The sequence below is a fragment of the Colletotrichum truncatum genome, assembly GCF_014235925.2.
Source record: "Colletotrichum truncatum strain CMES1059 chromosome Unknown Contig_0010, whole genome shotgun sequence".
NCBI classification, from domain to species: Eukaryota; Fungi; Ascomycota; class Sordariomycetes; order Glomerellales; family Glomerellaceae; genus Colletotrichum; species Colletotrichum truncatum.
The window spans coordinates 728234-743311 of NW_027222407.1; the positions used below are offsets into that span (position 1 = coordinate 728234).

The window sequence follows — 15078 nt, forward strand, 5'->3', positions numbered from 1 at the left end:
ATCGTGAGCTGAGAAGGCTGCAGTGTTATCCCATTGTACAAGTTGCAAGTTTGCGACTTAGGTTGCTCGGGACCGCTGCCACTTATTGTGTGCTGAGGTGCCATCCTGCTTCTTTCGAAGCGGTCCACAACCCTGCTAGGCGCCCTCCTCTTCTTGGGGAAACCGGGCTTTCTGGCTGCTGTATTTGCCTGTTGGAGAATGTACGCTTGTGGGCGTTCTTGAACGTGCCCAGCTCTCTTCTCTGCCTTGTTGTGACTTGCTTGTGTAATCCAGCCCTGCCCACCGCCTTGGCTCAGGCTGTTTTGCACGCAACTCACATACAATTTCCCAGGAGATATTTCCCCTCCATCCCGTCTCGTCCTGTATTCCATATGCGAGTCGAGCTTACAGCACCTTTGCTGCCTCGTTCACTGCCACAACCAAGCCGACATTGCATTAGCTCCGCGTCCAACGGACTCCATCCCACCAGACGTAGCGCTGGGACGGAGCTGTCACTGCCTATACGCACGCGGCACCCAAGTTTAAATCAGACTTACGCCCCTTCCCCCAGGAAACACAGAGCGACTAAGGTCAGCCCAGCCCATTTCCATCCTGCTTTTGACGAGCACAAAGCTCACACACACCGAGTTTGTGTGTACGCGGAGACGTAAGTCATAAAAGACAGACAAGATTGAGTGAGAGGGGGACGCGGGTGGTTTTTGTTCTCTAAAAATCATTCCCTTGTCCTCGCTTAATCATCCTGTCCCCACGCTATCCGCTATTCGCTATTACTGGCACTGGAGCCCTTTGGATTCTTGGCCAGTGCATCGAGCCAACCAGCCAAGTCCCCTGTCATCCACTCGAGGGACCAAAAAAAAAAAAATAGCGGCCTTCCAATTTTTCCAGAACAGCGCCAGACAGGGAAGAAAAAAAATAATAAAAATGGCGGAGGACACTCCCTACGCCCCTAAGTCGCCGGACCTCTCTTCTTTTTTTTCGGCAGCACCCGCCCCGCCTACGCCTCCACAGCACAATCTGCAGCACAACCAGCAGCACCTGGACCTGAACAAGCTGCAAACTCCAGGACCTGTGCCGCCGGTATATGAATACTCCTCCCCCTCGTCGCGCGCCTACCAACCTCACCAGTCGACTTCTACTCCTGTACACATCAAACAGGAGCAGCCCCACTACCCACCCTCAGCGGCAATCAAATCCGAATATTCCTCTTATCAGCCACCACTGCAAACCCACCACCACCACCAGCACCATCACCAGCCGCATCAGCAGTACCTTTCCCCCCAGTACCATCAGCCGCCACCGCCGCAACTGCAGCAGCAGCAGCAGCAGCAGCACCTTTCTCCGCAACAACCCCCACTAAGTCCATATGGGCATCAACCGGTTAAATATCAAGACCAATCCAATCAACAATATCTACCACAAACACCCCAGAGCCAACCGCATTTCGATATAAAGCAATACGCCGGCACACCTGCACTCTACGACATTCCATACAACCCCAACCCAGACGCCCAGCACCTGCCTCAAACACCAGGTTCAGTCACAATGCCCCCCAGGAAGAACACACAGTCGGCTCCGTCGCCGCCCCCAATTGACCCCTCCCCAGTCCGGACAAAGTTCCCCACTGCGAGGATAAAGCGCATTATGCAGGCCGATGAGGAAGTCGGCAAGGTGGCCCAGCAGACTCCCATTGCCGTGGGTAAGGCTTTGGAGTTGTTCATGATCGCTGTTGTCAGCAAGAGCGCAGAGATCGCGAAGGAGAAGAACTCTAAGCGAGTCACCGCACAGATGCTCAAACAGGTCATTGAGACGGATGGACAATACGACTTCTTGGCCGATATCGCTGCTAAGGTCGGCGACGAAGAGAAAAGAGGTGGCCGCTCCAAAGCTGACACGGAGAGCGACGAGGAGATGGAAGTTGAGACAAAGAAGAAGGGCAAAGGTGGCCGCAAGAAGAAGGCCGCATAAAGCTTCCTTTTACATCTCGGGGCTGGGACTGTTTTGATGATGAGAACTATGAAAGGGTTATGAGGACTGGCGTTGGGCTGGCTAGCATCTACATCGGCGTTGGGTGACACGACGAAAACTTGTCACTTGGGGGCATACGGTACACGGCACGGAGGAACTTAGCGCTGTTTCCTCAACTTGCATGCCATGGACGGCTTGTCTTCCTTGTATGCGCATCGAGGCCTGCCGTTGGACAGCATTCACACATTTTAGAATGGAGATTTTATGTTGCGCATTATCTACTTTTTTGGCTGCTGCAATCGACTTACACCGTAAATGCCACCTGAAACTCACTTCTTACCGACAGGGTACACACACAGAGCAAACTAAGCAAGCTTTCTATGATCAATTGGGCATCTGAGATGATGATACAGATGTGAAGAGGAAAGGACAAGAGCCAAAAAAAGGTCATTGCCAATAAAATCGTTGACCCTTTCCTTCGGTCATTTCATCCCAATTTCATCGAAGATGGCGTCGCTGACTTAGCTCTCAAGGTGAGCTCCTCCTTCTATGCAACTACGTCACATATGCATTTAAGGTGATACTGCCCCGCAGGCAGGGGTTCAGCAGCAGCCCCATTGGACTTAGCGTGTCCTCGACCCCCTCGGACCCAGCGCTCTCAATGTGCGGCTCCCCTCCCCTTCTACTATACACACTATGGAGCGGGCACCGGCCCCCTTTTAGATACCCCTAAGGCCCCCCGTCCCAGGTTCATGCTCGCTGAGGTAACGAAGTGCACCTTAATTTGAAGCCAGAAAATTTAGGCACTAGAAACGGCGGGTCGTGCATGCAGTTATGGGGCATTCCTCCCACCTTCCAAGTCACGCCCTCACATTAGTGGACAACTCGACCTGCCCAAATCCACGGCCAGAGAGGGAGCTACAACTATTACACCGACGAGTAACCGGCCACCTCACCGCGTGTGTACCTACCTGTCCTCTGCTTGCTGCTCGCATCTGCCACTCCATTGCGCGCTGCTGCTCCCGCTCTCGAACCCAAGTCTTGCGCTTCCAGAGCCATGCGAAACCGTCCTTCTCATTGCGAATCCCGTTCATGTCCATGATCAATGAGGCACCGAGCCTCGCTGCAATTGCATCATTCTTTCCGCTTTGTGGCGTAACCAATGTCGTGGGACCTGCTCAAGCGATTCCTTGAGTCCGACGTCTTCAACTCGAACCCATTCCTTTCTGTTTCTTATTTATCGTGAGCTTTCCCCTCCTCCCATGAAGTTGTCGCACCGTGTGTCGCACACCCAATTGGCGCTGACACATGACGTGGGACATCTTTGACTAACCACTTGATCCAGCCGTTACGCCGACCATGTGGGCATCCACTATGTCCTCTGCAACAAGCTGCGACAGTTCCCCTACGAGGATATCGAGTTCTTCCTGCCGCAGCTATGCCACCTTATAATCAGCGTCGACAATGAGTCCATGGCCCTGGAGGAATTCCTCCTGGACCTTTGTGAGGAGTCTGTGACTGCCGCCCTCCTGGTTCGTCAGCATCTATCCTTTCGCCCCATTGCGTTCCTCTGCGCATTCGATGGGCTGGCTAACCTCTTTCTCTAGACCTTTTGGCTCTTTCAGACGTACTTACACGATTTATCGTCCAACCCACAATCCAAGGCGTTCCAGACGTGTCGAAGGGTGTACAACAAGGTGCAGCATATCGTGTTTGGCCTGCCGGATGCCGCGCGACATGAAAAGATTAAGGAGAACATCCTACCCGTCACGGTGCTCGCGAGTTTCGTCCTGGCCAGTGTCGCGGTTCCCCTCGTCCCGCAATGGGCAGGGCCCCTCGCCGTTGCACAGGCCAGGAAGCCTCAGCCGTCCGACGACCTGATATCCAACTCCCAAGACAACAATACCAAGATGACAAGGTCTCAGACGGTGACGGCAGGAAGTAGCACGAGGGCTAGGCGTACGAAAGATGGTGGACGTATTGCGGGCGCCCCAGACTTGGTAATCTCGGGCAACTTACCTCACCGGTCGACGGAGCCGTCCCCTTCTGGGCAGAATTCGTCGGGCTCGAGGACGCCAATCGAGGGTAAGCGGTTGCCATTACATCTTGAAATGAAAAATGCGGACGCACGACTTAGTTCCTCATCACTGCCTCTCCCCGAGCTGCGATCCCCAAGGTTGGCCATCACCAGGCCCGCGACGCCGGTATCGGCAGGACTCCCGCAGCGACCAGGCGACGCACTCAACAGGAGGCACTCGCATCACTTCAAGACCGGGGCCAGTGCTGCCGAGCTAACGTCGCTGCAAAAGACAAGGTTGTTAAGACAGCATTACTTTAGATGCGAGACCCAGTTCCTTACTGCACTCGAGGGCATCTCGAACCGGCTGGTTATTGTACCAAAGCCTGCCCGTCTTAGCGCACTCCGTGCGGAGCTGGCTCTCATTGCACAAGACCTCCCGGCAGAAGTAGACGTCCCCGTCATTTGCCCCCCTACGCTCGTTGATGGCTCTCCGGCAAAGAGCAGGCACCACCGAATCGTGCGCTTGAACCCGGCAGAATCAACAGTGTTGAACAGTGCGGAGAAAGTGCCGTACCTTCTGATGGTGGAGGTCCTGAGGGATGATTTTTCGTTCGATCCCGAGACTCCAGACAACAAGCGTCTTTTGGCCACTCTTGTGACGGACCAAGGGAACAACCGGCGCATCTTTGACCTCTCAGACTCGCCTCGCATACCCATCGCACCTAGAACGCCCGAACCGGTCATAGATAGCGTGTTCGAACCCGTGTCCGGTGACCTTGGAAGCTCTCCCATGCTGAAGCCGTTCGACGAAGAGCCCTCTCAAAGGTTCCAAGGCAAGCAGGCTGCGGCGGGACACATCCAACGCCACCCAAGTAGCAACACGACTATTTCTAGCACAATTTCCGATATGATCACTCCGCGCAGCTCGGGTGCATCTACCTCGAGGTCTAGCAGCCCACCTGGCCCGCTTCGCAAGTTAACAATGCCTACACGCAGCAACCCGGCTGTCGAACAGCCCGACTTTTCGGCACTCGCTACACACATGCGCACCGCCTCGCAGATGTTAGCTCAGCTTGAAGCTACGAGCGGCAAGCGTCCAAGACAAGAAGTACAGGCTATTAGGGCAAAGATCATCGCCAGCATGCAGAGTTTGGAAGAGCAGAGCTTCGACATGGACGAGCAAGGGCCAACGTTTGATACGATTATGGCCAAGGCCTCCACCGCGCAGGCCGCTGCGGCAGCACAGGTGACTGTCGAGCCCGAGATTGAGGGCGAGTCACCCATCGAGCCAGGGGTCAATGCCGGCGCTGGACTAGCGAGAATGGAAAACGATATCAAGACAGGAGGTATTCAAAGCAAGGGAGACCGTGATGATCCAAGTGCGGCTGTGTTTGGTGAAGCATGGCAAGCGAAGAAAGAGCGCATTCGTAAGACCTCACCTTATGGTTGGATGAAAAACTGGGACTTGGTCAGCGTTATCGTTAAGACAGGAGCCGATTTGCGACAGGAGGCGTTTGCGTGTCAGCTCATCGACGTCTGCCACAAGATTTGGGTGGACGCCAAGGTTAACGTTTGGGTCAAGCTTATGCGCATCCTCGTCACTGGCGAATCATCTGGTCTCATCGAGACAATCACCAATGGCGTTTCTCTGCATTCGATCAAGCGAAGTCTGACACTCTCGTTGGAGACGGGACCGGGTCAAAAACGCCGCTTCGCCACGCTTAGAGACCACTTCCTCAAGGCGTTTGGTGCTCAGGATAGTGAGCCTTACAAGGCAGGAGTGGACGCCTTCAAGCGTTCTCTGGCCGCGTACAGCATAATTTCATACATCTTGCAGCTAAAGGATAGACATAACGGTAATGTCTTGATCGACAGCGAGGGACACATTGTCCATATCGACTTCGGTTTCATGCTGTCCAACTCGCCGGGATCTGTTGGCTTTGAAGCGGCGCCCTTCAAGCTGACACAGGAGTACATTGAGGTGCTTGGTGGCATTGGGTCCGATGATTACGAAGACTACAAGAAACTCTGTAAACAGGCTTTCCAGGGTAAGTTGCAATTCAATGTGGTATGTCGGGATCCTCAACTAACTTTTGCCAGCCTTGCGACGGTCTGCGGACAATATCATCGACCTGGTGGCCATGATGGGACGCGACTCAAAGATGCCCTGTTACTCTGCCGGCGTAGCCCAAGCTACACACAATCTCCGTCAACGTTTCCAACTGCAGCTCAGTGCGGACGAGGCGGAGACGTTTGTCGAGACCGACCTGATTGGCAAGTCCCTTGGCAGCTACTACACGAGGCTGTAAGTCATTGTCTTTTTGATACCAATTTCTTTTTTTTCCTTTTCTTGATTCTTGTGTGCTAACGCGGCCCAGCTACGATACCTTCCAGTATAGAACGCAGGGCATCTACTAGACGGTCGTTGTGAGAAAAGGGAAAGCTTGACCAGCAACTCGAGCATTGGGGGAACATTGACGTGCATCTAGGCATCTGGGCGGCGTTGTGGTTGAATAGACGAAACTGGCTAGTAATGACAAGCCGAGGAATGATCTCTCGGTCAAAACATGTGACTTTGACGGGGAGGCAGTTTTTTGTTGCTGTTGGAGGTAGACAGTTTTTTTTTTTTTTTCATCGCCTCTTGGGAAGAGATATAGGATACAGAATAAGATGAATGATATCCACGTGGAAGTTTTGTTTGGCTGTCATGAACGACGACGCGTGGGGTATGTCGGGCAAGTAAGCAAGTGTCATGATAGCCTTGAAAGGGCAACAAAACGACAAACCGCCGGAATACAGAAGTGGTTCAAAGGCGTTACAAGGCCAGTCGCTCGACTAGCCCATCATCAAGGTTTAGATGCTGGTGTTTCCGCTCATTTCATTTCAGAGCGAATACAGTCAGTCGCATGATAGGGAGGGCAATCAAATCTGTTATGAGTTCACCATGAATTATGTGTCTTTCTTGTACATACAAACCGCCTTCGCTTGAGCCTGTGTTGCTTCGCTCGCTTATTCTGTCTCACTAGCCATTTTTACGCACTCTTCTTAGTCTTAGTGACGCCTCTGAGCTGATCTAGAAGCCACTCAGATTTCTCGCCGCTCTCCAACCTGCGTTTGATGTGCATCACATTCTGGTAAAGCAAAACTGTCATTACGTCAGCATCAATACGCGTTCAACGATGGCGTAGATAGACATACGCGCAGGAACCACGACCCAGGGGCCATTGAACCCAATGTAGTAGACCCAGAAATACAAGAACTCTGGTCGACTGTGCGACACACCGTTAAAGTAGTACTCGGTGAGACTGGTCGAGTAGTAAAGCGCGACGCCGTACAGGTGGCCGACGCACATGATGATCGTGAGCGGGTAGCGAAAGTGGCTCCGCTTGGCGATAGAGATGACGATGGCCCAGCAAAGGGGACCCCAGACAAACTGGTTGCTTGTTAATGCGGCGATGTGGCCATGGGAGAGGTTCAGACTCACCACTGTGAAGGACTCGACGCAGAGCATGAATGGGTCGGAAGTCAGGTAGCGCGAGTCGGAGAGGGCATACTCTTTCCAGAGTTGGCCGAAGAGGGTCTGGAGACTTGCGAGACTCTCATGATAGATAATAAAGTATGCTGCCAGTGGTCAGAGCCTAATCGAAGAAGTCAAGGAAACACTGTCACGTACCCTCGAAGAAGCAGTGCAGGAAACCACCTAAACCATGGTATTAGCCATTGAAGGCGGGCTATTAGAGCTGGAACACACGACTCACAGAGCGCAAACCATGCAACGGTAAGCTGGTCGGCCTTCGAAAGACTGGGTAGAGCCCTCTTAGCGCTCACCACAGCCATGGAGACGCAGAGCGCGAGGATGCCGCCGAAAGCTATGAGCAGCATGGCCACGGGGGTCTGGTTGACGGTGTAGTGCCATAGCGGCGCAACGATGGGGTAGTACGGGTGAGCAGGAACCGCAGCCGAAGCCGTTGCGTTATCCATACTGTATAATGATCAATTGATACGTCGAGGTCACCAAAAACGCGCACACGACCACGTTAAACTCCAAATGATGAAGTCGAGACGCGTAAACTGTCCTGATGCTGGGTGCTGGAGTTCGCCTGTGGGGGGGATGATGCGTGGGCTTTCGTTGGATTTTAGTGGTCAGGTCACCTAAAGAAAGTCTCTGGAGCGCCCTGGTCCTGCCTGGTAGTTTAACAAGGGCAGGGGATCATTCCCAAGATAACAAGGGTACTTTCTTTAAATGTTAGGTGAAGGCAAGATGTGATCTTCTGACGACACGGACGCTGTATTGGGTAGGCAGGCGTGGGCTTCCTTATTATTGTTCACAAAGGCACTGGTTTTTGGACGAAAGGGCAGCTGAACTTTGTGGAAGAAGTTACAGTCCAGGGGCCGATAGTAACTGAACCTCAGTAGGTCCAATCACTTGCACTTGTCATGCTTTGTGTGTCTTCAATTAGTCTTTATTTAGTTATCTGATTGGAAATACTGGAGTTTCTATAAAGTTCAAAGTATTGGGATGTGTCTGGCATTGAAGGCAGAAAGTCACCTCTAGAATCTTGTGGACACAGATTGAACTGAGTAGTTACGCCAGTTGATGTCCCACTAGAAGAAGGTTATTAGGCGGCCTAAGACAGCGGACGGGTGCAGCTTTCCAGGCTTGCTCGAGGAGCTCGGACCGCTGATCTTCCGCTGCAAGTCAATCCGACGTCGTTCCTTACCGCCAATTGCTTGAGCCTGTGCCACTCAACATACCTATGTCGTGTCATCCTCCCACCTCTGAAGGAACAACCACGTTTACAGGTTAATCACACAATCCTCTCGGCTTTACTTGAGCTTCAAAGCTGCATTTCAGTCAATATGGGCGACATACCAGTAGAAGAATCACCATTCCCGCTGACAGATGTTGATAAGTGGGTCCTCTCACAGACAGACGAGGAGTTCAAGAAGCACAATTGGGAAGAGCTAAAGGACATCATTAGTGCGTGGTATTATTGCCCAAGCCGTCTACAAACGTCTAATTGTATACAGAGTCAAACAAGCTGGAGGTCCTGAAGCGCAAGCCCTCAGACCTGCGCCGGTACATGAAATGGACGGCCGAGACTAAGGCCCAGTATGGTTCCATGACAAACTACCTCATCGCAAACCGCCTGCCCAAGACATGGGGTGAGCCGCCTTTTACTCCCAAGTCGGCCGTTCCTTTCCAAGACCCCTCCGACTACCGGGTTCTTGTCAATGATTGGCCGTATGGACTCGACCCAGAAATCACTCACATCGTTGTCTGGTTGCGGACCGCCATCCCTACGAACCCTGAAACGGGAGACATGACGGTAGAGAGTAGACGCCTCGCGCAGGAGTTTGTTGACAACTACTTCGTCAAGAGCCTCGGTGAGAATGGGGCAGACCGGGTTGTCTGGTTCAAGAATTGGGTCGCGCTGCAGAGCGTCCGAGCTCTTGAACACATCCATGTTCTGGTTCGAGACGCAGACCCCGAGCTTATCAAGCAATGGGCGGAAGAGCAGCCATGGCATAGACAGAACTGAGGCAGTAGACTACACTAGATAGACATGAATAGACACGATGCCTCAGTTGTCGAGTCTCGTGGGCCAAGGTGACGCGCAGTCTATGCTGCGCGGCGCTGTCGGCGGTTGACGGGAGCAGGGGCCTCGTTGTTCGCACCCTGCATCTGGGCCATTCTCTTGCCAGCTCCAAGAAGACCAGCACCGGCGTAGACGCCATAAGCAGGGACAGCAAGCCACAGCAGCCAGCCCCAGTTGCCGAACAGAATGACAAGAAATACAGAGGCCCAGGTAACCCATATGACGTCGAACATGTACTCGGTCAAGCCGGCGGCTCCGAGGTCCTCGCCTGACGCCTTCAAACTTCCTCCCACATCGTACTTGGGGCGTCCGGTATTCTCCAGGATAAACTCGCAGATCAAGGCAGGAGCGGAAAGGAGGAAGAACCAAAACAAAGACCGCGACCTCAAGAGAAAATGGAAGAGAAGGAAGCCAATGTTGACGACAGCGGAACCAATGTGAAGGTTGTTCAGGGCGGCCGCGTTGGACTTAGCCCTATCCTTCTTCGCCTTATGCGCCATGTCGACAGAGGTCACTGGGTAGGTGTTGTTATTTGCTGACCGGAATGGTAAGGAAACGGTAAAAAAAAAAAATGACAAATAACGTCAAGACCGTGAAAACGTGTGTGAGGTCAGTTGGTCTGGTGAGTCCTCGATGTAGGGTGGAGACCAAACTGAATGAGTACGTTCCTGGGGGATGAAGACAGGTTGCGAGCCAGCAGAATTGAGGCTGAAGGATGAGAGTGACGAAATTCCAGAAAGTGTGGCTCAACCGCGGGGGGTCCATTGACACGGAGAACGGACGGCGCATAGTGGGGCCCCGAGAAGAAAGGTGGCGGGTGGGTGTCTCTGGCGCAGGCGTGAACGGGGGCGTTGCAGCCTACGGTTACTACGGGGGCTGGCAGGTGACGACAGGGGGGTTGGTAGGCAGAAAGGCCGCTGACTGGGCGCTTGTTCCTGTTGCTGGGCGAAGTGATGGTGGTCGCTGCGGCATTGCATGAACCAATCAGGTTTACCGTACCACAACACCAAGCGCGACCGTAGAGAGAGACGCCTCCGTCAGGTCAACACAAGAGCCTGGAACCTGACCTGAACTGATCTTAGACAAGGACAAGGTTCCGGACTTGAGGTGACACCTTCACGACGACCCTGCCCTTTCATTGCCTCTTCTTCTTCTTCTCGCGCTTTTGGCCTTCCGCCATCTCATGCAAGAAGAGCCTACGGCTGACCTGGCCTAACGTCTGTTGACTTTTGGGATCCTCTCAGTCTGCTGGCCCCTCCGCCCCTCCCCTACGCCGTCTTTAACCTTCCCCTCCGTTCCCTTTTTTTTTTTTTTCCTTTTGCTTTACGGTCTCATTCAGTGTGCCCTATAGCCACGTTCCTGCCAGGAGATCGAAGTCAGTCAGATGGACCGTTGTTCTGTCTTGTGTTGCTGCGAGGAGCCGATACCGTGCCTTTTTGCCTGAGTTCACTGTTGCATCTTGCATCTTTCTCTCTCCCAGAGGGACCCAAACAATTCGCGGGACCCACCACGACAACGATCGTCTTCTACGGATACCTAGACAGACGCACAAGCAACAGCACATTGCCCGTTGGATTATTTCAACGACCACAACATTATCACGGTCGCTTTCCCCAGCATTTACGGCGTCAATTCGATTGTGCAGGTCGTTTATTACGGCTCTTAATTGTTAATGCTCCTAGTCAGCCGCCAGAACGCGCCCACAATACATTTCTTCCTGCTCTTGGCCTGAGGCTCCGCGCGACCTCCAACCTCGAAATTCACCGACGCAACTTTTTGCGCCTGCACAACACTCGACATCCTAGCTCGACAGAGCTTAATCACGCCTCCCAACCGTAGCCGCCCGCCCTCTCGGGACGTTGGCTCGGCAGAACCACTTCCCAGCCATTTGATCCGACGATTGTTTTCGATTTCTGCGCGATCCCATGGCCACAATCTCTTGTCGACGGTAACCCCCCTTCACCGAACCACATACGCCTCTTCACAGCGCCGTGAGAATGGCGCCCACGAGTGCAGCCACAACAGGGCTGCTACGACAGGTCATATACTACCATGTCGACAACAATGCCTACGAGAATGCCCTATTTTTTGCCGAAAGATTAAATGCCCAAGACCCCAAGTCGAGCGAATCCGCCTACCTGTTGGCACTATGCCATCTCCGTCTCGGCGACACGAGGACTGCATTTGAGGTTAGCAGGCCCTCAGCCTCTCGCGGCACAAACCTGGGCGCTGCCTGGGTATTTGCGCATGCGTGTATGAAGATGGAACGTTACAAGGACGGTATAAACGCGCTCGAAAAGGCGCGAGAGAAGTGGATTGGCAAGTCGAACCTGGGCAAACACACTACTTCCGGCCGTTCTCTGTACCCCGACGAGGCCGCAATACTTTGCCTGCTGGGAAAGATGTACCGAGCCTATGACGATCGCAGAAGGGCCATCGAGTGTTTTGAGAATGCCGTTAGGGCCAACCCGTTCATGTGGGATGCCTTCCAGGCCCTGTGCGATATGGGCGTCAAAGTCAGAGTACCCAATATCTTTCAGGTCACCGACCCCCTAACTCATTCTTTTGACCAAGACGCCGGTACCATGTCGCAGGAGCCCAAGGAGAGCACGGCGAACTCGTTCGAACCCAAGAAACATTCGGCCCGGACCATCATGGACTCGTCCGACCCTTTCAACCTTTACCGATCCTCAACCTATCAAGACATGCCTTTTAATTCGAACGTCTTCGCCCCCGAAACAGAGGAGAACGACTTCATGTCAAAAATAACAGCGGCGAGGTCAAGGTTAGCCGTGCCAGCCACAGCCAACGGCGACTCTGATCTTGTAGAAACACCCACTGGTCCAGTTTCGATGCCTGAAGTCCCTACCATGCGCTCGAATTTCGCCGCCGAACCACCCCAGGCGGCGCCGCGAAGGACGCGGACGGCCCAGGCCGTGGAGCCTGGCTTTCTGGAAGCACCGCCAAAAATGAGTTATAGATTGGGTGCCAAGAGAAGCACTAGAAGTCAAGATAAAGAGCAGCAGCCTGTTGAGTTGCACTCTGACACCGGGACTGGCACTGGAATTCTACGTGTCGCAGCACCCTCAGAGCGGAAGAGGACCGTATCTGGACATCCCGTTCAGACCAGGCAACATTCTGAAGAAGCTAATGCACCTGCGCAACGGAGAAGCGCAAGGTTAAATATGTTCAATAAACCATCAATCGCCAAGGCGAACTCCGGCGCTGCTACTATCGGCGCCGCGGCAACCCGCGAGCTGAAGAAGGCTAGACCCCAAATTTCTCGAATTATGCGACCTGGCTCTAGTGGCTCCAGCGTTGGGAGAGTCGTCAGTGGCAACCGCAAGCCCATTGAAGACAGCGGCATGGACGTCGATCACGCCGAAACTTCACGGGTGCGGGAACCTCACGCGGTACAACACGCTGCGCCGAAAGCCGTCTCTTCAGAGCCCGACAACGTCAGGATCGAAGAGGCTTTGAAGTGGATCATGGATCTGCTCAAGAAGTTCGCCTCTGGCTACTACGCACTTAGGCAGTTCCGTTGTCAAGAGGCTTTACAAACCTACAGTTCCTTGCCTCGTAGCCAACAGGACACTCCTTGGGTTCTGGTGCAAATGGGCAAGGCACATTACGAGCAAGGCTCTTACAAAGACGCCGAGAAATTCTTTAGAAAGCTGCGCGTTGTTGCCCCGACGCGGATGGAGGACATGGAAATCTATTCCACCATCCTCTGGCACCTTAAGCGAGAGACAGATCTCTCTTTTCTTGCGCACGAGCTGATTGATGCTGGGTGGGAGTCGCCGCAAGCATGGTGTGCCATGGGCAATGCGTTCTCCTTGGTTCGAGACCATGAACAGGCTCTAAAGTGCTTTAAACGCGCCACGCAGTTGAACCCGGCTTTTGCATATGCTTTCACTTTGCAAGGTCACGAACACGTCTCCAACGAAGAATATGAGAAGGCAATGAGTTCCTTCCGCCATGCAATTTCAGCGGACCGGCGTCACTATAACGCCTACTTCGGCATTGGTTGCGTGTACGAGAAACTAGGCAACTACGATAAGGCATACTCCCACTTCCATACGGCATCCATCATCAACCCAACCAATGCTGTTCTTATCTGTCGCATAGGAGCAATCCTCGAAAGGCAGAAGCAGCTCCTCCCAGCCCTCCAATTTTTCAGTAAAGCAGTGGAATTGGCTCCAAAAGCTGCGATGGTACGGTATCGTAAAGCCCGCGCACTCATGGCCCTTAGGCAAATCGAGGCTGCGGAGAAGGAATTGTTGATCGTGAAGGACATGGCACCAGACGAGGCCATGGTGCATTTCCTTCTTGGCAAATTGTATAGGAACATTGGCGAGAAGCAGATGGCGGTGCGCGCGTTCAGCAACGCCCTTGCTCTGGATCCAAAGGTAAGTTTCTTGATGCTAAAGTGAATGTTTTGTTCTTTTGATTAATCATCCTTCACAGGCCAGTCAGTCGATCAAGGATGCGATTGAAAGCATCGAAGATGACATGGGAATGGAGGACTCCATGATGACATAGACGTATGCCAACATGGCTTCTCACCTCCGAGTCTATTTCCTCTGCAGCTCGCAGAGGATAGTAATTATATGCATTTTTAAGGGTGCTGCAAGGATTGGACACGTATCTGGGTATGACGGAACGAGGCACGTTCGCCAAGCTTGGGGTTTGAGCAAATTACAACAGCACGATGACACGGATTCATGTTTATCGGCATGCTGCATGGCATCGGCGTTTAGGAAAGCAAAGCAGGGGAAGCATATTGGCTTGGAAGGGCGGACGGACCGCCCTTTTGTATATTAGCGCTCTCGCATCGTCAGTGCCAATCCTCTAAATTGGTCGTAACGAGAAAAGTAATGAATTATTCGATGGCGCCAACTCTTATCCAAAGTATCGAAGCTCGTCTCATTTGGCCACCGGTTATACCACTAATGCGTAATCAAATGACCGTTCAAGGCACTCTTGGTTTGAATGGGATTAATGGGTTTCGATGTTCAACACTTGGAGTGGACCTCATCCAAATCCGCCCACGGCAGAGGCTTACTAGTATGAGAGACTAGAACCAACACTTGCCCCTTAGAGAACTAGAACCCATCCCTGAACCATGTCACAGGACTGGATCGATACCCAATGGATGAGTCTATCAAGCTTTCTCAGCCAGCAAACACCTAACGCAGAGCATTCACGCAATGTGGAATGGCAGTTGGTCACCAGCTTCTTCCAGAACGTCCAGAACGAAAATAAGTGATGTGTGGGACCTTGCATGAACGCGACGGGGATGAAAAAGACGACCAATCAAAAATCGGATCGGCATCTGCGGACAGCTAAGCGGACGGCAGCCAGGAAGCGGGAAGCCACCTGACGCGTGACAGAAGGCTGGTCATGGAAAGCTCAGACCACTCAAAATTCGCCCTAGCCAACAGAGTGCCATCACCCCTGCGGCCCAAAGAAAAATGCCGTGCACGGGGCAAG

At 53.0% G+C, this 15078-nt stretch overlaps 6 protein-coding genes across 6 annotated transcripts; 4 read left to right on the top strand and 2 right to left on the bottom strand.

Moving 5' to 3' along the window:
* Positions 1–921: 921 nt before the first annotated feature.
* Positions 922–1965, top strand: CTRU02_213667 (histone-like transcription factor and archaeal histone; the record flags this gene model as incomplete). The annotated part of the gene is made up of 1 exon (XM_036729997.1): positions 922–1965. One exon carries the CDS (start codon positions 922–924, stop codon positions 1963–1965), a length of 1044 nt encoding a protein of 347 aa, XP_036578258.1.
* A 1162-nt stretch (positions 1966–3127) lies between these two features.
* Positions 3128–6403, top strand: CTRU02_213668 (phosphatidylinositol 4-kinase pik1a; the record flags this gene model as incomplete). Its single annotated transcript, XM_036729996.2, has 5 exons — positions 3128–3207; positions 3311–3497; positions 3573–6033; positions 6086–6290; positions 6364–6403. 5 exons carry the CDS (start codon positions 3128–3130, stop codon positions 6401–6403), a joined length of 2973 nt encoding a protein of 990 aa, XP_036578257.2.
* Positions 6404–7017: 614 nt separating this feature from the next.
* CTRU02_213669 (ebp domain-containing protein) lies at positions 7018–7966 on the bottom strand (the record flags this gene model as incomplete). The annotated part of the gene is made up of 5 exons (XM_070206101.1): positions 7018–7130; positions 7184–7418; positions 7470–7606; positions 7659–7685; positions 7744–7966. 5 exons carry the CDS (start codon positions 7964–7966, stop codon positions 7018–7020), a joined length of 735 nt encoding a protein of 244 aa, XP_070060133.1.
* An 879-nt stretch (positions 7967–8845) lies between these two features.
* Positions 8846–9528, top strand: CTRU02_213670 (uncharacterized protein; the record flags this gene model as incomplete). Its single annotated transcript, XM_036729993.1, has 2 exons — positions 8846–8966; positions 9017–9528. The coding sequence occupies 2 exons, from the start codon at positions 8846–8848 to the stop codon at positions 9526–9528; spliced, it is 633 nt and encodes a 210-aa protein (XP_036578255.1).
* Positions 9529–9608: 80 nt separating this feature from the next.
* On the bottom strand, positions 9609–10085 carry CTRU02_213671 (DUF788 domain-containing protein; the record flags this gene model as incomplete). The annotated part of the gene is made up of 1 exon (XM_036729994.1): positions 9609–10085. One exon carries the CDS (start codon positions 10083–10085, stop codon positions 9609–9611), a length of 477 nt encoding a protein of 158 aa, XP_036578254.1.
* A 1497-nt stretch (positions 10086–11582) lies between these two features.
* Positions 11583–14127, top strand: CTRU02_213672 (20s cyclosome subunit (nuc2 cdc27); the record flags this gene model as incomplete). The annotated part of the gene is made up of 2 exons (XM_036729992.1): positions 11583–13994; positions 14053–14127. 2 exons carry the CDS (start codon positions 11583–11585, stop codon positions 14125–14127), a joined length of 2487 nt encoding a protein of 828 aa, XP_036578253.1.
* Between the last annotated feature and the right edge of the window lie 951 nt (positions 14128–15078).